The sequence below is a fragment of the Vulpes vulpes genome, chromosome 4, assembly GCF_048418805.1.
Source record: "Vulpes vulpes isolate BD-2025 chromosome 4, VulVul3, whole genome shotgun sequence".
Classification (NCBI taxonomy): Eukaryota; Metazoa; Chordata; class Mammalia; order Carnivora; family Canidae; genus Vulpes; species Vulpes vulpes.
The window spans coordinates 82182292-82209106 of NC_132783.1; the positions used below are offsets into that span (position 1 = coordinate 82182292).

The following is a 26815-nucleotide window of genomic DNA, read 5'->3' on the forward strand; positions in this document are numbered from 1 at the left end:
GTGATACAGAGGAAAGGCTTTTAGTACTAGGTGACAATGCCTGGGCCCAGTCCCCCTGAGATGGAAGCCCAGGGGACCACCAGGACATAAGTGGGTACTTCATCACGATCCTGACCTTGTGACTCCACTTTGGGAAACAGCCCAGGGCCTTTCCTGCTGGCAGAGTGTGAGCTCTTCCACCCCCAGGAGGTAGAAAGCCAGGTAAAATCAGGTGGAGACTGGGCCCTCTTCCCTCCCTGGCCAGCCTTGGACAGACACGAGGTGGGGTTACTGAAGGGTGAGACTCTAGAGCACCTGACCTTTCTCCTTGTATCCCTTCCTGGCCTGGCCTCACCCAGGCCACCCTTGAGACCAGACTCCTTCTGCCCCAAGGCCTAGAAGGTGGATAAAGAGTGCAGATCCGGGATTAGCAGGAAGGAAGCAACTACCCGGCCATCCCCTCCCCCCATGAGCCAGAACACCTGATTGGGGGCCCAGTGGGGCTTCCTTCCACTTCCTTCTTCCCCACCACACTGCCCACTGGTGTGCCTCCTGGGCTTGCATCAGAGTGAGACACAGGCATTGCCTAAGGTGTGGGCATGGTCCAGAAACCTCAAGCACTGTTTCTTCAGTGCCAGGGCAGGAAGGACCCAGCTGAGAGGGCCTTTGGGGCACTGACTTCCTCCTTACTCCAGAGACTGCAGAAAGTCAGACCCCTCCCCTTCCCTCCTACCCTCAGGCCGGGTCGCAGAAAGAAGGGGGCTCTGTGGGGTAACCCCTGCAACCTGCGTGATGGTTAGACCTACTTCTGGGAGTCTGGGGAAGTGGGAAAGGCCAGCACTCCTGCTCCCATCAGCGAGGCTGGAAAGAAGCCCCTGCTGGGTGAGGTGGTGCCCTCAGGCTCTGCTGGTACCTCAGGAGGACTCCACGCTGGGCTCCTGGCAGGTGAAGAGTGCTCATAGCTGCATCCAGGCCCATGCAGAACCATGAGATGAACACAGCAGCCTTCCTATATGGCCATTTTTTTTCTCAAACACTGGAGGCATCCACCCTTCATTGACATATAATTGACATAACAATGTTCTATTGGTTTCAAGTGTCTATCACAGTAGTGAATCGATATTTTATACGATATGAAGTAATCCCCATGATAAGTCTACTCACCATACAGAGTATTTACACTACTATTGGCTGTATTCCCTACACCATACTTTTCATCCCCATGGCTTATTTATTTTGTAAGTGGAAGCTTGTACCCCTCCCTAGTCCCCTTTACTTTTTTCACCTTTTATTTTGTTTGTTCATTTGTGTTTTTTATTCTACATATAAATGAAGTCATACAGTATTTTTCTTTCTTCATCTGACTTATTTCACTAAGCACAATATTCTCTAGATCCACCTGTGTTTTCCCAATGGCAAGATTTCATTCTTTTATGGCTAACATTCCATTGTATAGATACACCACATCTTCTTCATCCGTTCATCTGTCCATGGACACCTGGGTTGCTTCCATAATTTGCCTATTGTCAATACTGCAAAAATGCATGTATCCCTTGGAATTAGCGTTTCTGTATTTTGGGGGTAAATACCCAGTAGTGCAATTACTGGGTCATAGGATAGTCCTATTTTTAACTTTTTGAGGAACCTCCATACTATTTCCCACAGTTTGCATTCCCACCAAAAATGCACAATGTTTCCTTTGATTTGCATTTCCCTGCTGATGAGAGGTATTGAGCATCTTTCCATGTGTCTGTTGGCCATTTGGCGGTCTTCTTTGGAGAAATGTCTGTTCCTTTCTCTTGCCCATTTCTTAATTGGATTATTTGTTGTGGGAGTGTTGAATTAGGTTCTTTGTATATTTTGGACACTAACCCTTCATCGGTATGTCATTTGCAAATATCTTCTCCCATTCTATAGGTTGCCTTTTAGTTTTGTTGATTGTTTCCTTCACTGTGCAGAAGCTTTTGTTTTGATGTAGCTCAGTAGCTTATTTTTGCTTTCATTTTCTTCCCTCAGGGGACGTATCTAGAAAAATGTTGCTGTGGCTCATGTGAGACACACGATTGCCTATGTTCTCTTTTAGGTTCTTTATGGTTTTATTTAGATATTTCATCCATTTTGAATTTTTGTGTATGGTGTAAAAAAGTGGTCCAGTCTCTCTCTTTTTTTTTTAAGATTTTATTTATTTGGGACAGAGAGAGAAAGAGAGAGAGAGAGAGCATGATCAGAGGGAGAGGGAGAAGCCGACTTCCACTGGACAGGAAGCTTGTGAGGGACTCAATGCCAGGATCCCGGGATCACGACCTGAGCCAAAGGCAGACACCTAACCAACAGCCATCCAGGGGCCCCAAAAGTGGTCTAGTTTTATTCTTTTGCATGTAGCTGTCCAGTTTTCCCAACATCATATTTTGAAGAGACTGTCTTTCTCCCATTGAATATTCTTTCCTGCTTTGTTGAAGATTAATTGACCATATAATTGTGGTTTTATTTCCAGGATTTCTGTTCTTTTCCATTGATCTAGAACACTTGTGATCTTTTTTGTCTTTTTAATAATAGCCAATCTGACAGTTATGAGGTGATATGTCATTGTGATTTTGATCTGTATTTCCCTGGTGACAAGTGATGTTGAGCATATTTTCATATAGCATTTTCATCTGCTATTGGCCATCAGCAGGTCTTCTTTGGAAAAAATGTCTATTCAAGCCCTCTGTCCATTTTTTAATTGAGTTATTTGTTGTGTAAGTTTTTTTATATATATTTTGGATATTAATCCCATATTGGATGTATAATTTGCAATGATCTTCTCCCATTTAGTAGTTGCCTTTTGTTTTGTTGATGGTTTGCATGCAAAAGCTTCCTTTGTTGCCCTTGACTGGAGAAAGTGAGCCAAAAATATTGCTAAGACTGATATCAAAGAGCTCGCTACCTATGTTTTCTTCTAGGAATTTTGTGGTTCAGGTCTTACATTTAAGTCTTTAATACATTTTAAATTGTTCCCATTATATATTCTTGCCTCCTTTGTCATAGATTAATTGACCATATATGCCTAGGGGTTTTTTTCTCTGTTTTATTCTATTGATCTGTATGTCTGTTTTTGTGTCAGTTCCACACTATTATGATTACTGTGGCTTTGTAGTATAGTTTGAAACCAGGAGTCATGAAACCAGGAGTCATGATCTTGCCGGCTTCGTTCTTTCTCAAGATTGCTTTGGCTATTTGGGGTCTTTTGTGGTTTCGTATACATTTTAGGATTCTTTGTTCTAGTTCTGGGGAAAACGCCTTTGGTATTTTGATAGAGATTGCATTGAACCTGTATTTTCATTTGGGTATTATGGACATTTTGACAATATTGATTCTTACAACCCATAAGCATCGCATATATCTTTCCATTTTTGTGTGTGTCATCTTCAATTCCTTTCACTGTCTTCCAGTTTCCAGAGTACAGAGTATTCTCAGGTATTTTATTCTTTATGATGTAATTATAAATGGAATTTCTTAATTTCTCTTTCTGATAGCTTGTTATTAGTGCATAGAAATAGTCAATTCATATATGTCAGTTTTGTATCCTGTGACTTTATTGAATTCATTTATCAAGTTCTAATAGTTTTTTTGGTGGAGTCTTTGGGGTTTTCTATATATAGTAGCTTGTCATCTGCAAATAATAACAGTTTTACTTCTTCCATTCCTAATTTGGATGCTTTTTATTTCTTTTTCTTATTTAATTGCTGTGGCTAAGACTTCCAATATTGAATAAAAGTGGTAGGAGTGAACATCCTTGTCTTATTTCTGATCTTAGAGGAAAAGCTTTTAGCTTTTCACCATTGATGATGTTAGCTGTGGGTTTGTCATATATAGCCTTTATTGTGATGAAGTATGTTCCTTCTATATAATTTTGTTTAGAGTTTCTATCCTCAATGGATGTTGAATTTTGTCAGATGCTCTTTTTGCATCCATCAAGATTATCATATGATTTCTATCCTTCATTTTGCTAACATACTGTATCAAGTCGATTGCTCTGTGGTTGTTGAACCATTCTCACATCCCTGGAATAAGTGCCATTTGATTATGGTGTCTAATCTTTTTAGTGTATTGTTGAATTCAGTTTGCTAGTTGTTGAGGATTTTTGTGTCTATGTTCATCAGGAATATTGGCTAGTAATTTTCTTTTTTCGTGGTGTCTTTGCCTGGTTTTGGTATCAGCCTCAGAAAATGAGTTTGGAAGCATTCTTTCCTCTTCAACTTTTTAGAGTAATTTGAGAAGGATAACTACCAACACTTCTTTAAATATTTGGCAGAATTTGCCTGCAAAGCTGCCTGGTGCTGGACTTTTGTTTTGGGAAGAGTTTTTAAATTACTGATTAAATTTATTACTTGTAATCAGTCTATTGAGATTTTCTATTTCTTCGTAATTCCATCTCAGAATATTACATGTTTCTAGTTTTTAATTTCATTGACCTTACTATTTTTTTAGTCTTTATCTGTTTATTGCCACTCTGATCTTTATTTCTTCCTTTTACTAACTTTGGCCTTTGATTGTTCTTCTTTTTCTAGTCCCTTTAGGTATAACGTTAAATCATTTATTTGGGATTTTTTCTTGTTTCTTGAGGTATACCTGTATCACTATGATCTTTCCTCTTATAATTTTTTTTGCTTTATCCCATAGATTTTAGAAAGTTGTGTTTTCATTTTCATTCATCTCAAGGTATTTATTTTTTCTTTGATTTCTTCCTTGACCCATTGGTTGTTTAGTAACATGTTGTTTAACCTTTATATATTTGTGTTTTATTTTTAAGTTTTCTTCTTAGAATTGATTTCTAGTTTTATACCACCACGGTCAGAAAAGATGCTTGATATGATTTCAATGTTCTTAATTTATTAAGACTTGTTTTATGGCCTAACATGTGATCTATCCTGGAGATTGTTCCATGTGCATTTAAAAAGAATGTATATTCTGTAGTAGGGGGATGAAATGTTCTGTATATATCTATTAAGCCCATCTGGTCTAATATGTCATTGAAGGCCAATAGTTCCATATTGATTTTCTGTCTGGATAACCTATTCATTGATGCAAGTGGGGCATTAAAGTCCTATACTATTATTATACTACTGTCCATTTCTCCCTTTATGTCTGTTAACATTTGCTATATATATATATATGGGGGGAGGGGTGCGCAATGCACACGTGTGTATTTTATATGTGTGTGTATGTGTTTCATATGTGTATGTGTGCACACATGTGCACACATGCACATGCATTTTGTTGGGGGAATAAATCCCCACCACCATTTTTAATAAAAACGAACACAAACACATTATGGAAAAGATAAAATCCATATGAGGATTCAAAGATAACATGAGAGATTTCGAAGATATTTCCTTCTTTTTTTTTTTTTAAATAGAACTAAACTTTTTTATTATTATTATTATTTATGATAGTCACAGAGAGAGAGAGGCAGAGACACAGGCGGAGGAAGAAGCAGGCTCCATGCACCGGGAGCCTGATGTGGGATTCGATCCGGGGTCTCCAGGATCGCGCCCTGGGCCAAAGGCAGGCGCCAAACCGCTGCGCCACCCAGGGATCCCAGATATTTCCTTCTTAAGACACTTCAGAGTATTCTTCTTAGTTTATGCGAGTTCCTTCTCTACCCTGGTAGAAAATTTTGAGAAATGTTAAAATAATGCATTTCCCCTCTCTGTGCGATTATTGTTTTAATAAAGATTCATTGAGATCCTAAGACCCAGAAGAATGCCTCCCTGGTAGTGGGATTTAGTCCATGTGACTAATGACCACAGACCAGAATCCCAGGAAGTTTGAGCTAGAAGGAACTGTAACTATCAAGTCAGGTTCTTTATTAACAGAAAAAGTCCAAAAAGGAAATGTAATATGCCCAGGGTCACAGAGCTCCATCTCAAGGGTGTCAGCCCTACCTGCTTTGGAAACAACTTTAGCAACCACCTAATGCCCACCCCTCCAAGATCTACAGCTTCAACTCAGTGGACTCACTGCCTCCTCAGGGGCAGTGAAAGTCTTCTTGGTTCTACATCTTCTGCCCATCTATCCCTCTGGAGATGATTCCAGAACCACCCAAGCTGAGTTCCAAAGCCCCAAGAAAAAGATACGCATGAGCTGTCTGCATCCAGCTTTTTTTTTTTTTTTTTTTTTTTTTTGCATCCAGCTTTTTATATCACTTGTTTTCTGTTCTGTGGCTTTGGCCATTTGGCCATGGGCTAGTAGTCATATTCCCTCTACCCAGACATCTTTGCAGTTATTATAACCTTATTATCTAATATTAGTCGCTAATTATGGTTTGTCTTAGTCAAGGTCCTGGCAGGAAACAGATGGCACACTCAGGGCTCAGCTGAAGAGAGTTTAATGAGGGGACTGTTTACAGAGGATTGGTGAAGCACCCATAGAGCAGCAACTGCAGGAAGCCATTACCACCCACACATCCAAAAGGACAATAAGAGGAGGTGAGGTGGCATGGGCCCAGCGAGAGCTGGAGCCATGGAAGAAGGGCCATCCAGCAGGAGAAATACAACCCCTGGCACAACTATAGTGAGGAAAGGAATGAGTGTGAAAGAAATGCCCCCACCTTTCTTTCTCCCTTCCTCCTGGCTTCTGCTAGGACCTCCTGTTGGTAAACCCCATCTGGAAGCCAGATGGGAAGGGAGCCCAGATGAGGCAGTCCACAGGGGATGTCCTCCCAGGTGGAGAAGCAGAGAATGGCAGGGGCGCAGCACGAGGGACAGAGAATACCAGCACAGAGCTCATTTCCTTCTCCCATTTATCCACTCTGCTTGTAAAGTGCACCTCAGTCATGTCTCTATGGTTCTTGAGTGCTAATCACCGAGTTCCAACTGGCTGGATATTTCATGTGGTCTGATTAAACCAAGCATCAGCCAGAAATGGCCAGTTGCAGGAGAACATGTGGCAGAAAATGTTGCTGCAGTGAAGTCATGTTCTCTGAGCTTTATTTTTCACGGTTCAACAAATCCTGCCATTTAATTGCCCCAAACCCAGTGTCTTGCCTCTTAAAAATGCCAAAAATAGGTATTTCTTCCATTTCCATGAATAGTGGGTGAAGCTTATTACTGTGTTGGGCTGAGAACATGACATCCTTGCCTTTGGTGATCTGGCAAGAGGCCCAGGGTCAGTAAGGCCCCAACCCAAGCGAAACTGTGGCCCGAGGGTAGTGACTGAGGTTCATCTCCTGTGCTAATTTTAATCGCTAGGTTGCTGTGCTGACAAGGATCATGAGGTTGCATCTAGCTTCTGCAGTGCCACGGTTGATTAGTAATGTCTGCCACGGGCAGAGGTAAAGGAGTGGGGAATGGCAGTGCCATCTCGGACCTAAACAGTTACCTAGCTTGGCTTTTGGAGGAGCCTCTGTGATTTCCTCCTCTACTAGCCTGTGACTGCCCACATTCTCATTCTTCTCTCTTTGTCTCACCATATTGGATCACGCTGAGTGATCCCAGCCTAGGAGAACATCCAGCTGTCTGCACTTCAGTCCCTCTAGACAGCTGACCAAGGAACCTGACCACACTCTTCTTCACAGGCCACCACACACGTGTACGTGACCATCGTGGACGAGAATGATAATGCACCAGTGTTCCAGCAGCCCTACTATGAGATCTTACTGGACGAGGGCCCAGACACAATCAACGCAAGCCTCATCACCATCAAGGCACTAGATCTGGACGAGGGGCCCAATGGCACAGTTAACTACGCCATTGTTGCAGGCAACATCATCAACACCTTCCATATCGACAGACACACGGTCAGCAGCTGATGGTGGGGTTTAGGAGGAGGCTCAGCTGGCTAAGGGGATTGGAAGGGACCTCAATGGCATCATGGGAGGTGGGAGCAGGGCAAAGATGGAGTATGAGGGGAAAGTATAGGGGCAGCCAGTGCAGAAGGATGCAAAGCTTGGATGGGATGGCAACAGAGGCTCCCCATCATGATCGGGATGCCAGAGCACATCTCCTGGGGTGGTCTGAGAGGACCCCCTGAAGAAACTGGTTCCTGGGGCACCCCACACCCACCACCCATTGATCCACACTTGTCCCCTCTATTATCCCCCAGGGCATCATCAGTGCTGCCAAGGAGCTGGACTACGAGATTAGCCATGGCCGCTACACTCTGATTGTCACTGCCACAGACCAGTGCCCCATCGTGTCACACCGCCTCACCTCTACCACCACGGTGGGTGGGTGGGAGATGGGACATAGCCTCAACATGGGGGAGGACAGGGTTCAGAAAGCTCTAACAGGGAAAGGTAATAGGGAAAGATTGTCCAGGACAAGCACCTAAATCCAAGAGCCCTGATCTGGTCTTGGCAGCTCAGCAACACTTGCTGTGTGACTTTGAGGAGGTTGCTGAACCTCTCTGTGTGGCTGCATCTATCAGACAGATAGTGATGCCTGCCTTTCTCCCCCTCATGGGAAGAGCACAAACTCTGGTCAAACGAACAGAAGCTCAGATCCCTGCTCTTCCACTTCCTAGCTGTGTGACTAGGCAAGTCTGTTAACCGGCCCGAGCTTCACTTTCCTCCTCCACGAAAGGGAGATAGTTAAGGCTTGTCAGGGTGTGGGAGGAGCCAATGAGAAATAACCGTTGTGCAGCAATAATAGAAGTTTGTAGCATTATTATTAATAATAATATGATGATGCCCATAAAAAGGCTCTGACAATGGCAATAACCTATCCACAGGCATAGCTTGAAAGGCCCTCCCTATCCATGATCCCTGGGGATTCTTGCATCCGCTCCATGAGACAGGATTATCAGACCCACTTTATAGATGAGGGAACTGGGCTCAGCGCAGGGCAAGTGGGATACAGCCCCCACTAAGCTTGTCCACCATCTCAGGTGCTTGTGAATGTGAATGACATCAATGACAATGTGCCCACCTTCCCCCGAGACTACGAGGGGCCATTTGACGTCACCGAGGGCCAGCCAGGGCCCCGAGTATGGACCTTCTTGGCCCACGACCAGGACTCAGGCCCCAACGGGCAAGTGGAATATAGCATCGTGGATGGAGACCCTCTGGGTGAGTGGGGCCTGAGCTGGGCACGGAGGGCAGCACAACCCGGGGCCTCTCCTCTACACCACTTAGGAGCAGTGGCCTTGAGCTCTCTGGGCCTCAGTTTCCCCACCCATAAGGTGATGGGTATACTCTTCTCCCACCCCTCCCCTTCTTCACAGGGATATGTGAGAACATTCTGAGATCTGAGACTGGGAGCCTTGGAGGATCAGAAAGGCCCCTTTGAGAATCAGATAGAAAATGCCCCTGCGTCACACCCAGAGGAAAGACTCCAGGGTGGAGGGAGGATGAATATCCTTGCCCCAAACCTTCAGAACCCTCTGGATGCATTAGCACCTGGATTTTTCTGCATATCTTGTTACCATGAATAGCCTTCACAGCTACGTCGGTGGCTGTCCTCCGTTGAAGAGGAGGGTTGGCCTGGAGGAGGAATTCCAAACTCAAAGTCCAGGCAGGGGACACACATGGGGGAGGGGGGTCAGGCAAGACAGCAGGGAGCAATGGAGCCTGTGACGGCCCCAGCTCAGCTCCTGCCAGCGTGGCTATGTCAAAATGTTGGCCCAGAGGAGCTAGGTCTTCCCATCTTCAAAACAAAAGCTAGAAATCCAAATCTCTATGAAACATCCTGATTCTTAATGGATCATGCCATAAATATCTATTGAGCACCTACCATATGCCAGTCATGTTCCAGGTGCTGAGGATGCGGAACAGTACAAAACAGACACAAGTCCCTGCCCTTAGAGAGCATGTGTTCCAGTCAGAAGACTCAGGGAATGAACATAAGTGATTGAGTAGTTAACTTAGTATACTGGGAGGTGCTAAGTGCTATGGAGAAACATGAAGCCAGGAGACAGGGCCAAGCAAAAGCTGTGATTTTAGGGTACACAGGGAGGACCTGTCCAAGGAGGTGACATTTGAGCAAAGACCTGAAGGAAGGAGGAGTGGGTCATGTGGACATCTGGGGAAGACCATTCCAGGCAGAGAGAACAGCAAGTGCAAAGGCCCTGAGGCCAGAGCATGCCCTGCCATGTTCACAGAGGAATATAAGGGCCCTGATGCTGCTGTGAAGTCGAGCGAGAGGAAGAGCAGGAAGGGATGAGGTCAGAGAGGTGGTAGCGCCAGATGTCTTGAGCCCCACGGAGCATGATGAGGACCTGGCTTTAGCTCCGAGTGATATGGGAACCATGGGAGAGCTTAGAGCAGAGGAGGTACATAATTTGACTTAGATTTTACCAGGACCACTAATTCCTCTGCCCAGAAAAGACCATTGAGGTTAAGGGGTAGAATCGGGGAGACTATGGGAGTCTGCTACAATCACTCAGGCTGCAGATGGTATGGCTGGGACCAGGCTGGTGGCATCAGAGGTGGTGACAGGTAGACAGCTCTGGTATATTTTCAAAGATGGAACCAACAGGATGTGCTGACTTACGCGATGTGGAGAAAGTCTAAGATGACAGAGGGGTTTCGGTCTGAGCAACCGGAGAGAGGGCATGACAGTCAGCTTGTGGTAGGCTGCAGCAGGAGCAGGTGAGGAAGAAGAGGTGACGTTAGGTTTGAGATGTCGGGTGGGGGGACGCCTGGGTGGCTCAGCGGTTGAGCAACTGCCTTCGGCTCAGGGCGTGATCCCGGGGCCCAGGATCGAGTCCCACATCGGCCTCCCTGCATGGAGCCTGCTTCTCCCTCTGCCTGTGTCTCTGCCTCTCTCTCTCTCTCTCTGTCTCTCATGAATAAATAAAATCTTAAAAAAGAGAGAGAGAGAGATATCAGGTGGGGGTTAGATGCTCAAGCCAGGGCCTCAGGAGAGACTTCTCTGCTGGAGGCAGGTATGTGGGAGCTGTCACCATAGAGACAGGGAAAGGCCTGAGATGAGAGGCAAGGACTGGCCCAAGGATAGGACGCGAGGTCCAAGGACCAAACATAGCACCTGGGGTGTCTTTGCAATCAAGAACCTAAAACTTTGTTAGAGCGAGGCTGGGAGCCTTGCTCTCCATTCCATTCACTCCAAAAGTCCCTTCTCTGGCCAAGCATTGTGCCTTCCACTTCTGACACCAGCAGAGCAAGGGACTTTCTGTGTTATTCTCACAAACACAGAGGCTTTATGGTTGCACGGGTGTCCCTGCGCCTGTTCACCGGGCTGCCGAAGCTTCGTGGAGAGGTGAGCGCTGGGCAGGCAGCTGAGTCCCTTCTTGGTAAGAGGCCGTCACTGCACCCAGCTTTGGGGTCAGGCTCACACCAGTATCCTAGCAAACTACAGACTCCTCCATGCCATGGGCCTTTGGAGTCATGAGCAAAACCTCCTGGTTAAATTTACACATGATCATGGTCAGCCATAGGAATTTAGGATCTTATGGGTGTGTCGCAGGAGACAGAGAGGCACCACACACACACACACACACACACACACACACACACAGAGGAGTAACAGAAGCTTGGGATCCGCTTCCCCAAGGAAGGAAGAGTAGATGTTCCAAACCCAAAGATAACTTCAGGATCCCAGAGCACGGCCCCATTGCAGGATGGACAAGTGAAGGCTGGGGGTGTGACTGGCTCCACGAGGCGCAGCTTCCACCCCGCCCACACACACAGCTCCCCCTCCCTCCTGGTTCAGTGACACCATGGTGGTGCCTTGAAAACTTGACATGCTACAAATCAGGGCTGTTTCTGTGGAGAGCCAGTGTAGTGCCCCACCAGTGGTGAAGGCACATGCCAGGGCCACCCAGGTCCCAGCACTGCAGCCTGAGCCTGGAGGGGCTCCTGTTGGAGGGGGACACAGCAGGCACGGCACAGTTTTTGCAGGCCCCACTAGGCTTGACAGAGAGGACTCATGGTCAAGAAATAGCTGGGAAACAGGCCATATCCCCTTGAGCCCCTGGCTCTTACCTTGGCCTTCCCAGGACCTCCAGTGGCTCCTCCCAATCAAGCCCACTCCTCAGACCTATCACACATCCCCATCCTCCTTGAAAGCCCCCCACTGCCTGGGCTTCCTTTCCAGGTCCCCCTAATGATACCAAGACCTGCACAGATCCAGCACACATGAGGCGGACCGAGCTTTGTCCAGCCCCAGAGCAACCCTGCAATGGCACCTCTTGATTGGCCCATTCTCCATATGGGGACATCGAGGCAAAGCTCAGTAGCATGCCCAAGGGCACATGGGAGTGAAGTCAGGGTGCAGATGGAGTGGAATGGGGGCAAGCTGCTGAGGATAATTTGTAGTGGGGTCCTTGGACTGCCCACCTCCCCGATCTTCAGTCCTTGAGCTGATTTCATGGGAGTCTAGCCCAGGCCTAGGCCCCCAGAGCCTTAGGCCTTAGGCCGCCCCCCTGAGCTCTCCGAACCCCTTTCCTTCCTTCAAGACGGTGGCTGGCTTTGGAGACAGGGCTGGATGCCATCTGATGGCACATGGTCAGGGGCCCAGACAGGGCTGGGAAACCCCTTAGAAAGGGAATCCCCAGATCTTGTGAGCCCTTGAAGTGTCAGGCTTAGGAAATCCTGCTTCAGATAGCTTCCACCCATCCAGGGAGGTACAGCCCATGAGGCTGCAGGTGGGCCACAGAAGGGCTGCTAGTATAGTCAGAGCAACCGGAGCTGAGCAGGGATGGTGAGGCCGGATGGGAAGGAGCAGGCAAAGAAGATTGTTGGCGGTTCGGGCCTCCACCCTTGCCCCCACGCCCAGATGCTGTGTGTCCACCAGCAAGTTGATGCCCCACTCTGGGCCTTTGCCCCCAAGCATCAAAGGGACAGTGAAGCAAGTCATTCCTCTCTGTCCTTAGTTCCTGGGGACAGTCCCCTTGCCTCCCCTGCTCTTCTCCTATCCCCCTGGGCTCCCCTCTGCCCTGCCCCCCACGCGCTCCTTGTCCCCACCCTTCCCTCCCAACCCCCCCCCCACCCTCGTGCGCTCTGATGGCGGTGTCCGGAAGACCACTGCCCTGTGCGTGCAGTGGGCTGAGACCCGGAGCCCTGGATTTTCGAATACTGGTTCTGGAATGAGCTTAGGCAAGTTGTCACCCTTCTCTGGACTCTCTGTTCATTTTCTGAAGGACGTGAGGGCCTGGATGGTCTCTGAGGTCCCTACCAGGTCAGTCCGAGAACCTGAGGCTCTTGCTGGGGACACTCCAGACATCCGGGCCCCTCGGCCAGGCCGGAACTAGGACCAGAGCCAAAGGGCCAGCTGAGGGCTTTCTAGTACATCAAAGGAAAGAAGTCAGGTCTGATGAGAGGCCGAGACGTGGCCCCAGGCCTGGCAGGAGCCTGTTGACACACCAGCTGTGGCTCTGACCACGCCTGTACGTGGGGCAGCTGGGGCTCCCCTGCCCTCCATCATTTCCGCTCTGTCGTACTCGGGGTCCCTCACCAAGAGCAAGCCATTCCCTGGGGGTAATACATGGTATCTGGAAGGAATGGCACGTTACAGGGTACCCGAGACCTTCATTAACCCGTTTCTGATCCCTAGTGGTGAGAGGGTGCCTGGGTCAAAAGGGGCCCCCACTTTTGCCGACGTAATGGTCTTACTTAGGGTCAGTCCCTGTGCTGTGTCCTGAGCGTGGCCCAGGGAAGGGAACTGGCCCAGCATCTCAGGCACTCTGGGGTAGAAGCAGGCTCGAGAGCACCCACACCCCTAGCACTGCTCTGTCCCCCTCACTCCTGCACTGCTCAGCCCTTGGCAGGCTCCCCGAGGCTCTGAAGCTGGGGTCCAGGAGGCCCCGCACCCAGCCATCCCCCCCACACCGGGCGAGTAGTAGGAAGCTGGGGGAGGCTAGGGCTTTCCGGAGCTCCCGGCCGGTCCCAGCTAACTCAGCCTCCCCGGGGCAACACGCAGGGGAGTTTGTGATCTCTCCAGTGGAGGGGGTGCTGCGGGTCCGGAAGGATGTGGAGCTGGACCGGGAGACCATCGCCTTTTACAACCTGACCGTCTGTGCCCGCGACAGGGGGGTGCCCCCACTCAGCTCCACGGTGAGTCCAGGGCCCCCATCCCAGTGGCTTCCCTTCACTGCTCCCTGAACTCTCCATAGAGATTTCTATGTATATATATATATGCCCACCCTTGCGCCCAGAGAGGCCCCAGGCTGACCTGGAGCCAGTCCTGACCCTTAGGGCCCTAACAGAGCTGCCAGTGCCTCTCGGGGCTCCCTGGGACCTGGCAGCCAGGGCCGTGCAGAGCTCCCCCCACCCAAACGGCCAGGCCCCGATGCCCACCCGCTGCCATTTGCACCCTGCCCTCTGCCCCAGCTCTGCCTCTCTGCTTGCTGCTTCTCCTCATTCTCATCCTCATGCCTTTTTCATTATCCTGGTCTTCCTCCGTCTTCCTCCTCCATGGCCACCTGCGCCTTTCCTTTGCAATCACCATCCCCTTGCTCTCCTGCCTCATCTGGAGCCCATCACTTCTCCTCTTCCCCCATCTGCCCCAGATGCTGGTGGGGATTCGAGTGCTGGACATTAATGACAACGACCCCGTGCTGCTGAACCTGCCCATGAACATCACCATCAGTGAGAACAGCCCTGTCTCCAGCTTTGTCACCCATATCCTGGCCAGTGACGCCGACAGCGGGTGCAATGCGCTCCTCACCTTCAACATCACTGCGGGCAACCGAGAGCGGGCCTTCTCCATCAATGCCACGGTACGGAGGCCCCAGGGCTCCGTCCGAAGAAGAGGACCCTGCCCTAGAGGCTTTCTGCTCTGCTGTCTGGGCATCTTCTGGTTCACCTTCCTCCTCGAGCCTCTGCCCTCTGCTGGGACATGGGGGTCTCTGGGTAGCATGGAATCCTGGATTTCCAGCTGAGCCATCCCTGGGGTCCCTGTCACCCCGAAGGCTTGTTGTGTGCAGAGATGGGGCCAGAGCCTCATTCCAAGATGCACCAGCAAGTCATTTGTCCTGTTGGGGTGTTACCAGCTCCTAGCCCCCACAGGGTCTTCAGGGGGCCCACCCCTTTCACACAGCAAGACTGGGCATTGGTGGATCACTTGCCCTGGCAAGACCCTGCCAGCCTTTTATGGCCTTCTCGACCAGATCTTGGGCAGTTTAGGGAGAGAATTCACACCTGCCCCTGTGGTTGCAGGCCAAGCAGCTGGGCATCTGTGGACCAGAGCCCAAAACAAGGGGCAGGTTGCTGCTCAGCTCACCAGCCTTCCATATCTCAGACAGGGGTCATCACCGTGAACCGGCCACTGGACCGCGAGCGGATCCCAGAGTACAAGCTGACCATTTCCGTGAAGGACAACCCGGAGAACCCACGCATAGCCAGGAGGGTGAGGCTGGAGGACACAGGGGAGCAGGCCAGAGGTGGCAGGCAGCATGCCTGGGGATTAGATGCACAGGCTTCAGAGTGAGCAAGTGCCCTGTTCAAATCCCAGTTCTCCCTGTCACTGAGTGTGCGGCTTGACACATTTCTCTCCTGCCCCATTTTTCTTCTCTTCTGCAAAATAAAGACCACCCCTACCCCAAAGTTTTAGAAAGGACTTGAAGGAGCCAATATCTAGACAGTCGTCAACAGTGTGCTTGGCACATGGCAAACACTCAATGAACACAAGCTGTCATCTTTTCTCCCCAAACCACTGACACTTGAGCACACGCCACAGCTGTGTGTGCATACAGACCTGCATACACTCACAAACACATACTCTGGGTTCTGAAAGGGTTGCGTTTTCCAGGTGGCTTTCCCTCAAAAGCCAAGAAACTTGGATGTCTTTGCTAAGAGGAGGTGGGTATTGCAAAGCAGTCCCTTTGGGAGTAAGAGTCAACCCTCTAATCCCCAGCGCATGAGGTCTGGGGCAGAGCCCTGGCCAAGAGCCCTTGGGTCTGGCTCCTCTCAGCTCTGTTTCTGACAAGCTGCATGACTCACTGCCCGTTCTGGGCCTCGGCTCCCCCATCTGTATAAGCCCCTCATCTGTGTTCCTCTCCTTTCTTCCATCTCTCACTTCCTGCCTCCTCCTCTTCTCCCCGGCTCTCAGCTCCCCCTCACCTGCCTGTGCTGGAGGAGGACTGGGTCATCCTGGAAGCAGCAGCCCTGGGGGAGGGAATCGGCTAGCCCCCACTCTGCTGCTAGCTTGCCCTGTGGCTTTGAATAGCTGCCCCACCTCTGGGCCTTGGTTTGCTCAGCTCTGCAATGGGATGGCATCCAGGGATATGGAGAGGTTCTAAGATAAGGACTCTACTGTGGTTTTTGAAAGGTGTGAGGTACAGCACCGGGGGAGAGTTTGGTTGAGCCCAGACTGGAGCATCAGGCAGGCCTACAGGGTCTGAAAACAAGAGTCCTCTTCCTGCCGGAAGTCCTTTCTTGCCAGGAGATGGAACATGATTAACTGCTGTTCTCATCCATCCTGGTCACTTCACCATACCTCTGTCAAGGAGTTAGGATTCCCATATGCCAGACTGGAAAACTGAGGCCCAGATAGGAGACATGATTTGCCCAAGGCCACCAAGTGAGCTGCTAGCAGCACAGCAGGGACTTGAATCCAGGTGTCTGGACCCCAAGTGGGGGCTTTTTAATCGTCTACCTCTGTGCCCTGACCCCCCACCTCTCAGCCCTCCCTCCACTGGAGCGTTTTTGCTAGAACCTGTCCTACAACCTATCCTTCCCTTGTGCCTCCCTCAGGATTTTGACTTGCTGCTGATCTTTCTGGCAGACGAGAATGACAACCATCCCCTCTTTACTGAGAGCACCTACCAGGCAGAGGTGATGGAGAACTCTCCCGCTGGTAGGTACCAGACACCCCTGGGAACTCCAGCTGCTGCCAGGCACCACCTGGGCCCCAGATGCCTGAGGACCTCCCTTGCACTTGATAGGGGCCTGGCTGAAGCCTGGCGAGGGAAGCGGCCTCGCCACATGGCTGAACACAGACCCGGCAGGTGCAGAGGGTGTGGACGGGAGGAAGGGGCACAGCTCTGAGGGGCTGATGGGCCCCAGGTTGCCACACCTCTTGGGGACCAACCAAAGAGGCTGTAGATCTGCTTGGAAAAGAAAGCTGTGATCATTGGTCCCCAAAGTGATCCGAAAGCAGCCCCATTACCACCCCCCCAAGAGGGACAATTAAGGCATGAAGACTACCCAGGAAGGGGGTAAGCTCACCCCACCCCACTCCCTCACCCCAGGAATACAAGGCATCCTAGGGGCTTCTGGAAGCTCAGGGAGCATGTATAATCAGAGGAGGGGGGCCACGGCGCCCCAGGTAGGCCAGCCTAGCCCTTACCCTGCACAAGTACACTAGCCAGCCTCCCCCTATACAGAGGAACCGAATCTCCTTTTTCCTGTGCCCCTGGGGAGGCCCCCTCACCCCTCCTCCAGCCTCCCAGCCCCAGAAGCTTGGATTCTAACTCAGAAAGAGATGAGCTAAGATGCTCCTTGTCTCTCTGGCTGGACATCCCCCCCGCCCCCGTCTCTCAATCCTGCCTGTGTGCACGCTCACACATGGTTATGCCAGTATGTGCCCGTGTCAAGGCATAGGTGTGGGTTGGCTCATGCACAGACACACATAGGTACATGGGTAGGGGCCTACACAGTGTGCTCCGCGTGCAAATGTGCCCACTTGCAGAGTCAGACAGGTGCACAACCATGGGATCCCTGGCCTGCCGGCGCTTGCGTGTGTGTGCACTCATGACCGAGGACATGGGAGTCCTGCACGCATGTGGGTGTCACGTATTCCTAGCTGGGTACAGCCAGACGCCTGTAAAGAGCGTCTTGAGCACACACGTGCAGACAGATGGGGCCGGATGTGCATAGCTTAGACAGGGCCCACACACTCAGGGAGCCCCCGACCCTCCCATGGAGTGACCCTCAAAGGCTGCTGGGAAGGCAGGCGCGCTCCAGGCGGGCCAGAGGGGCTTGCTCACGGCTGTTGTGTTTTCTCCCCAGCAGGGCTTTGAGGCTGCTCCCCAGGCATCTGCGTCAGTCTGCCAAGGCTGCCGCAGCCCGGCCCAGGGCCTCCCCACCCCGTCCACCTCACCTCCCTCCCTCTCATCCATCGTCAGCCATGGCTCACCGGGGCAGGGGTGGGGGTGGGGGAGGGCGGGGGCCAGGTCGGCCCCGCAGTGACCCCTCTCCACCCCCGGCCCAGGGACCCCCCTCACGGTGCTCAATGGGCCCATCCTGGCCCTGGACGCAGACCTGGACATCTACGCTGTGGTGACCTACAAGCTGCTGGGCTCCCAGAGTGGCCTCTTTGACATCGACAACAGCACCGGTGAGGCCTCCGTGCTACCCCCATACTCCCAGCCTGGCTCCAGTCTTCCTGCTGGGGTGGGAATGACCCACTGCTCAACCTAGGGCCTCGCTTCTCAGCACTAGATCCAGGCTCTCCGTGGAGACCTCATTCCTCCCAACCCCCATTTTGCAGCTGGACTAGGCCCCCTAGGGCCAGGCAGGAGGACCCAGCAGGAAGCTTGGAGCCAACATAAGGGACCCACTGGTGTATAAGCTCTTAGGCAAACCCCCTCCCTCCATCTGCCCATGCTCTGGGCAGAGGCTCAGGCCCCTAGTCAATCGGAAGCAGCCAAAGGTCTATCTTCAGACCACATCTAAAGTTCCCCAGAGACCATGTCCCATCATTCTGGTCCTGGACAGGAGACCAACTGGGTGACAGGTGACAACAGGGAAGGATATGTTGGCACCTGTCTCAACAGAGCAAGTCAGTGATCCTTTGTGGGCCCCTCATCATAGGCAAGACTCTGGAACACTGCAGAGGGTACCTGGGGGGAGGACAGTCACAGGGAACTGGCCGTAGGGCCCTCCACAAACATTGCTTGTTGAGCCTCTGGGGAAGAAAGTCACTGCGTTGTCTTCTCTGCTCCTCTTTCATCTCCTCCCCCTACCCTGCCCCTGTCTCTCTATCCCCTCCTGACTGGCTCTTGCCCTGTCTCCCCACTCTACCCCTTTTCCTTTGTGTCTCCCTGGTTGGTGGTACTGGGTGCCAGGCGTGGTGACAGTGAAGTCAGGTGTCACCGTTGACCGGGAGGCCTTCTCACCCCCGGTCCTGGAGCTGCTGCTGCTGGCTGAGGACACTGGGCTGCTCAATGGCACAGCCGACCTGTTGGTCACCATCCTGGATGACAATGACAACTGGCCCACCTTTAGCCCATCCACCCTCACTGTCCACCTGCTAGAGAACTGCCCACCAGGTAAGCATGGCACAGGCCCCAAGCCCCAGGCAGGAGCTACTTGGTGGTCCACAGGGATTGGAGCCTCACAGGCTGGAGACAGAATTTACCCAGTGGAGAGAAAGAAGGGCAGTAGGGTGGGTGGAGAGAGCACTGGAAAGGAAGTCAGAAAAACCAGACCGCCCTCACTTATTTGTCTGTAAAATGAGATTATTAAGATATGTTCCATCCATGTTCCTAGATGGAAAGACTGTTTTAAAGTCAAAATAGGATTAATATGATTCCCATTAAAATCAGATATGATTTGGAGGGTATATTTGATTATGAAGGTCATCTGGAAGAGTTAGAACATTTTGAGATAGAAGTATAAATAAGGCAGATTTGCCTTTCCAGATATTAGAACATATTACAAAATTGCAGTATTCAAAACCACACGATATGAATACGAGACTCTGGGACAAAGTAACCCAGAATCACATAAGGATAAATTAAGGAAAGTAATACTATGTGATGAAGAAAACAATGAAGGGTACCTGGCTGGCTCCATCGGTGGAGTGGGCGACCCTAGTTCTCGGGGTTGTGAGTTCGAGCCCCACATTAGGTGTGGAGATCACTTAAAAATAAAATATTAAAAAAAGGAAAGGAAACAATGAAATCAGTTGTGAAAACTACTTATGCAAAATATTAATATTTAGTGTAGAATCTCACCAAATATCAGACACCAAAATGAAACCCAAAGAGATCCTAGAAAAAATACAAAAGAGTAGAAAACTTTACAAGTAAAAGAAGAAACTTTGGTGAATATTTTTCTGATTTCTGATCAAGAAGTTCTAAGCAAATGAGAAGAAAACTATCAAATTTTCGTGCATATTCAATTCAGTTTCTTTACACCAAATAATAACAACCAATATTAAAAGACAAACTGAGAAAAAGATAAGTCTCCAGTTATCATAATTCTATAATTTTCATACATTGACAGATAAGGGGACAAATGTCAAAAGCAGACCATCTGCCAAAGATATTACTAATCGCTAACAATTTGCAAAAGATATTACTAATCATTAAATTATTAAATATTTTTCAATCTCTTAAATAATCCCAGAATGGGGCACCTGGGTGATTCAGCGGTTGAGCGTCTGCCTTTAGCTCAGGGCATGATCCCGGGGTCCTGGGATCGTGTCCCACATTGGGCTCCCCACAAGGAGCCTGCTTCTCCCTCTGCCTGTGTCTCTGCCTCTCTCTCTGTATCTCTCATGAATAAATACATAAAATCTCTAAAAAATAAAAATAATCCCAGAATGTGAAATAAAGTTACCCACAAAGTTGCAAACATGCAAATTGTGTAAAGGATACCCACTGGCAAGACCCAGCCCTTAGGAACCTCCAACAAATGTATCCTGGTTTAAGGTTTTTGCAAGAGCCCACTTTGCTCAGCCACTTCCCATACCCCCCCCCCCCCGTAGGATTCTCAGTCCTGCAGGTCACAGCCACGGATAGGGACAGTGGCCTCAATGGGGAGCTGATCTACCGAATAGAAGCTGGGGCTCAGGACCGCTTCCTCATCCACCCAATCACTGGGGTCATCCGTGTCGCCAATGCCACCATCGACAGGGAGGAGCAGGAATCCTACAGGCTGACAGTGGTGGCCACAGACAGGGGCACTGTCCCTCTCTCCGGCACGGCCATGATCACCATCCTTATCGACGACGTCAATGACTCCCGCCCGGAGTTCCTCAAACCCATCCAGACGGTGAGCGTGCTGGAGTCGGCTGAGCCAGGCACCGTCATTGCCAACATCACTGCCATTGACCGCGACCTCAACCCAAGGCTCGAGTACCACATCATCAGCATCGTGGCCAAGGACGACACTGACCGCCTGGTGCCCGACCAGGAGGATGCCTTTGCCGTGAATATCAACACAGGTACAAGGGCCTGCTCCCCTGCCACCCCACTCCTAACTCCCTGCCCCAGCCTCTGTGCCCTCTGCTTTCTTCTTGATCCTCTTCTTTCCGTTCCTCCCTTCCTCAGCTGTTCCTCCTCCTACTCTCTTCCCCACCCCCAACACCACACTGTTCCCTCTCTTCCCTCTCTCCCCTGGCTCCTTCCCTCTCTCCTCACTCCTCCTCCTTCTCCTTGGACCAGCTCCAACTCTCCTTTCAGGGACCCTCACTCTACCAGTGTTCCCATGAGAACGCCCCCCTCACCACACTCTTGCCAATACTAAATATTATAAAGCTTTCGTGTTTGTAATTGTGTAAGGAAAATGGGACCTTGTTTTAATATGTATCACTTTAATAACCGGGTAGTTGAATACTTTCTTCAAACATATACTAGTCATTTAAGTCATTTGTAAATCTTATATATACCCTCAATGATTTTCTTACACTATCACAAAACAAACAACTGTGGCCTTTCATTTTTTATCTTAATTTTGATGGCTTTACCATTTTCCCAAGAGTTTCATGTTTTTGCTACTCCAGAGTGTTAGGAAGGGGCCATGGGACCCCTATAGGTATACTTATTAAAAGGCCCAGGAGAGTGACAGAAAAACTAATGTGGCTATGACAAAATTCTAAAAATCATTGTTACTCAGAAAAAAGTATAGTAAAACAGCAATGATATATTAATTTTCTATATGTAATTAAGATACTGGACAGTATTGAGTATTGGTGACAATGTGGGGACATCAGAACACTCATACACTACTGTAGAAGTTTAGACTGCTTCCCCCATCTCGACAGCTATATTGCTATATTGCATAAAGTACACTCATACCCCATGATTCAACAGTTCTGCTCCTAGGTATATGACCCAAGGATATTCTCAGGTCAGTAACGGGACTGTATGCCATGCTACCTGTCATGGTGGGAGTTGGAGGCCACCTGGGCATCCATCCCTGGGAAATTGGAAAGCAAAACACGGTGGGTATATACCATGAATACTATACAGCAGCCAGAAGCAATAGATTAGATTCACAGAGAAATGTGGGTAGACCTTAAAAATAAGGACTTACTGAAAGAGTAAGAAGTAGAATGGGAGATATGTATAGATATAGGTATAGATATCACAATCCCATTTGTGTAAAGGTAAAATACACACAAAAAATAATACATGATTTTCAGGAACACTTTCAAGTCCTGCTTCAATCCCTTATAGTGATTGACCTTCAGAGAAGGACAAACATTATATGGTCTCATTCATTCGGGGAATATAAAAAATAGTGAAAGGGATTAAAGGGGAAAGGTGAGAAAATGAATGGGAAATATCAGAGAGGGAGACAGAACATGAGAGACTCCTAACTCTGGGAAATGAACAAGGGGTGGTGGAGGAGGAGGTGGGGGGGCAGTGACTGGGTGACGGGCACTGAGGGGGGCACATGATGGGTAAGCACTGGGTGATATGCTATATGTTGGCAAATCAAAACCCAATAAAAAAATATACTAAAAAATGTAATATAGTGATTGGCAAAGGGGAGAAGAGGGGAGAGGAGTATCGGAATAAAAGAGAATAGATGCATACATAAAACAAGAGTGGTACCAATGAATGAATGAATGAATGAATGAATGAATGAATGAATAAATAAATAAATAAATAAATAAATAAATAAATAGTGGTACCAATGATCACAGGGTGCAGTAAACCAAAGAGTATGATTCACTCAATATGCATCTGAGGCCCAAAGGAAAAAAGAAGACAGGAAAACCATGAGCACTAGAACAATCTCAGTAGGTTAGCCAGGCCCCAGGTGAGCAAGGTTGCCCGCCGCAGTGGCTGGTCAGGACCATGGAAAGCTGCCCTGTGCCCTGCCCCTACTTTATGCTCTACTGATGCCTCTACCGCTTTTCTCTTCTCTGTTCTCCCTCCCTCTGACTGACTCTCTTCTCTCTATTTTTCTTTCCAGTGTCTTCTCTGCCCCCTCTTCCTCATGCTTTCCCTCCCTCCCTTGCTTACCTTTCCTCCCCTTTCCTCTTGCCAGAGCCTCAGCCCCTTGAGTGCTTCTATCCAACGGGGCTCCCACTTGCTCCCCTGGCTTCCTATCCCCCTTCCCTTCCACTCCCTTCCCTCTCAAACCTCCTGCCCCTGTCTGCTCTGAATCCTACTGTACCCCATGCCCTGCTCTGCTCCATCCCCTCTACACCCTGAACTAACTGATGTTAACCCTCTTCTCTCTTCCTCATGGCTGGCAGGCCTGCAGGTTTGAGCTCTGTTTCTCTGTCACTTGCCACCTCATCTCTGCTTCACCCCATTGCCTTCCTCCATACCACACCCCTACCACCCTTCCTGTCCTGTGGGGCCCAGGCCAAGGCCGTGGCCCAGCCTTTGCAGACTGAATGCAGCCACCCTCTCCCCATCCTCGCTCCCCAACCTCGGGGACGGGGAGCGAGAGTAGGAAGAGGAGGAGGAGGAGGAGGCAGCGGCCCAGGGTAAGTGACCACCCCATGGCTGGGGACCCGAGGAAGACAGAAGCCCAGCAGGGGATCTGCCAAGGGGGAAGGGAATCCCAGATATCACACTGCTTGAGAGGGAGCTGGAGACAGAGAGAAAGTTTCACCTAGGATCAGGCCACCAGGCCCTCCAACAGAGCCAGCCCTGAGATTGGTCCAAGTGGGTCTCTCCAGTTCAAGCCCAAGCCTCCAGAGGGTTCCTCTGTGATTCAGGGGCAGGCAGGGGCTGGGGTGGGGGGGTGGTCAGGAGAAAAGGAAACAGCTCCTTGCTAGTACTAACACAGGTCAGTACTCCTTTCCCACTATCAGGCCCTGTCAAGCCTCACTTAATCAAGACAAAGAGATAGGCCTGACTACCCAGTCCACCCCACCACTGTCCCCTCCAAGGAATACCCTCAGGGATTACTCGCTGCCTTGACCTTTTATACTTGGTCTCCCTAGAATACAAGCATTGTTTAATTTGTGATAAAATTCACATAACATAAAATTTATCATGTTAACCATATTTAAATGTACAGTTCAGAAGTGTCAGTATACTCACATTGTTATAGAATATGAGCATTTTTGAAACAAGCAATTACGTGGCAGTATGTGTCAAGCACCATTCTAAACCCTTTGCAAATGTAAGCTCATTTTACAGTTATGATCCTCAAAATAGCCCCATGCAGTAAGTATTGTAATTATCCTCATTTTATAAGTGAGGAAACAGGTGCAGAGATGTTAAATAACTCTCCCAAGTTCACCTGGCTAGTGAGCAGTGAGTGAGGGGCAGAGTGGGATGCCCCCAGCTTGCAGGTGCCTGTGGTCTCATCCCAGCCAAAGATGTCACCGGCAAGCCCCAGTTCTACTGGGGATCATTGCCCTTGGTGTGGTTTGGGAAAGCTAGCCAGGAGCGCCCCCTGGGAGGCCCAGACGTTATGGGGTTCCCCTCAGACTGAACCTAGTCTGGTCTACAGGGTCCGTAATGGTGAAGTCCCCACTGAACCGGGAGCTGGTTGCCACCTATGAGGTCACTCTCTCAGTGATTGACAATGCCAGCGACCTCCCAGAGCGCTCTGTCAGCGTGCCAAATGGTAAGGTCCCCCCCCAGGCATCACCCCTGGGTAACTCAGAGCCCATCAAGGCAGAGGCAGCAGGCTGGGGACATGCACAGTGGGGGATCCAGAAGCCCAGAACTGTGTGTGATCTTGAACCCAAAGGCTCAGAGTGGGAAGAAGGCTTGATAGAGGCTGGATGGGGATTGAGAAACTGACAGGCCAGCCGAGACTTAGGCCAGGCTCCCCTCGTCAGAACCAGTGCAGAGGGTGTGGCTGGCATGTGTGACAGGGATCTCAGATCCAGGAGCAAACCATGGGGTCAGCCCAGAGGAAGGAAAGCACCAGGAAACGTGAGTGTCTGTGGAGGCTAGGACACTACTTTGGAAGGTGCAGACAGCAGAGCAGAGAGGGGCACAGGTCATTGCCCTGCCTGCAGCCTGGGGCATGACAGGTTACGGGCTGCTGAAGGAGTGGATTTTGTGTAGGCAGAGCAAGAACAGGAGGGGGACATAGTGATGGGGTGGCCTCAAGTCACCTCTGCCTTGAGGCACAGACCGCTGCTAGGATGGGGAGATAGGCCTGGCAGATAGTGGCTGCTTATCTTTACAGACCAGAGGCCCAAGTTTTCAGGAAGGAAGGGCAGACCTGGTCATTGCCTGCATGTCCCCCACTGAGAGGACAAGGACCCAGGCGGGTTACATGGAGGGGACAACTCAGACAGGAAGTAGAAGGCTGAAGAGCAGAAAGGGTCTTAGACCCTTAGACCACCACAGTCCCACCTCATTGGACAGGCTGGAAAACTGAGACATAGTGAGGGCCAGGGGCTCCACCAAGGTCACTCAGCCTGTTGGTAGAACCCAAACCCCTTCCCCTATGGAAGAGTGAGCGACTAGACCAGAGGGAAGGGTCACATGCCACCGCATGAGGGTTGGGTTGAGCTTCAGAGAGTCCCAGGAGGACAGTGAAAGGCCACCACCCTCTCCAGGCTTGACTGACACTTAGGGAGGCCAGGCCTTGCCATATCGGTGTCCCTCATGTCACCCTCACCCACTGCCTCCACCCTAGCCAAGCTGACGGTCAACATCCTAGACGTCAATGACAATACGCCCCAGTTCAAGCCCTTTGGAATCACCTACTATACAGAGCGGATCCTGGAGGGGGCCACCCCTGGCACCACGCTCATTGCTGTGGCAGCTGTGGACCCGGACAAGGGCCTCAATGGGCTGATCACCTACACGCTGCTGGACCTCATGCCCCCAGGCTATGTCCAGCTGGAAGACGCCTCAGCAGGTGGGTGGTAAACTCCAGAAGAGGGTTGAGGGACATGTGTCTGTGCCTGTTCAGCCTCTCCATGGCCCACTTGTCACCCTCCAGTTGGGGTCCCACCATAGCCCCTCAGTGGGCTGGCCAGATCCAGTATGGCCAGCATTCCCATCACCCCCAGATGCCCAAACTCCAGGAAAGGAGAGAACCTAGACCCGGGTGGGGTGGAAGCCTCCTCTGAGGTCTGCTGGATACCTGGGATACTCCACCAGCATCTCTACCAGCCAGAACAGGCTTCTACTATGAGTATCACTTAGGGAGTGAGAAGGCCAAGAGCAAAATCTCTCAGAGGAGGTCCTGGACTAGTTGGTTCTCATCCCTTTGACTTGTGAAAAGCTTTCTCACCCCTGCCGGTAAGGAGCACGGCTGGCTACCAGTTGCTGTGAGGCCTCTGGCCTGCCTGCCACCAGATAGTGCTGCTGGGCCACGGTCCTTCTCCAGGGGACCACACCTGCCCCTCAGAGTTCCCAATTCGTCTCTTTGTGCTTTGGAGAGCTTCCACGAGTGAGGAGTGGCCAGACTGGCAGTGGGTGCCTCTGTGTCTTAGGGAAAGTCATTGCCAACCGGACAGTGGACTATGAGGAAGTGCACTGGCTCAACTTTACCGTGAGGGCCTCGGACAACGGGTCTCCACCCCGGGCAGCTGAGATCCCTGTCTACCTGGAGATCGTGGACGTCAACGACAACAACCCCATCTTTGACCAGCCTTCCTACCAGGTGGGCAGCCGTGCCCACGCCTTGGGGCCGTTGGGTATCTTCCAGCCCTCCCCTGCCAGCTTCTGAGCCCCGGGGGCATGACCTCCCCGTGAGCAGCTTGGTGCTCTGGGCTGTCTACCAGATGAGTGGTTAGGGGAGGAGCAGAGCCTCCAGGATGGACCCGAGCCCCCGCTCCTCTCTCTC

At 50.4% G+C, this 26815-nt stretch overlaps 1 protein-coding gene across 6 annotated transcripts in view; it reads left to right on the forward strand.

The window, feature by feature from the left end:
• LOC112924083 (cadherin-23) overlaps positions 1-26815 on the forward strand; it is a 76292-nt gene that overhangs the window by 35785 nt on the left and 13692 nt on the right. For 4 of the 6 annotated variants that reach the window (XM_072754984.1, XM_072754989.1, XM_072754985.1 and 1 more), the window contains exons 5-17: positions 7538-7759; positions 8065-8184; positions 8848-9028; positions 13839-13972; positions 14428-14637; positions 15159-15266; positions 16613-16715; positions 18072-18197; positions 18928-19131; positions 20574-21032; positions 24512-24628; positions 25658-25882; positions 26463-26632. In XM_072754984.1, the coding sequence (XP_072611085.1) occupies positions 7538-7759; positions 8065-8184; positions 8848-9028; positions 13839-13972; positions 14428-14637; positions 15159-15266; positions 16613-16715; positions 18072-18197; positions 18928-19131; positions 20574-21032; positions 24512-24628; positions 25658-25882; positions 26463-26632 (2379 nt within the window). The remainder of the gene's footprint in view (positions 1-7537; positions 7760-8064; positions 8185-8847; positions 9029-13838; positions 13973-14427; positions 14638-15158; positions 15267-16612; positions 16716-18071; positions 18198-18927; positions 19132-20573; positions 21033-24511; positions 24629-25657; positions 25883-26462; positions 26633-26815) is intronic. The other 2 variants (XM_072754987.1, XM_072754988.1) reach the window with 1 other exon arrangement.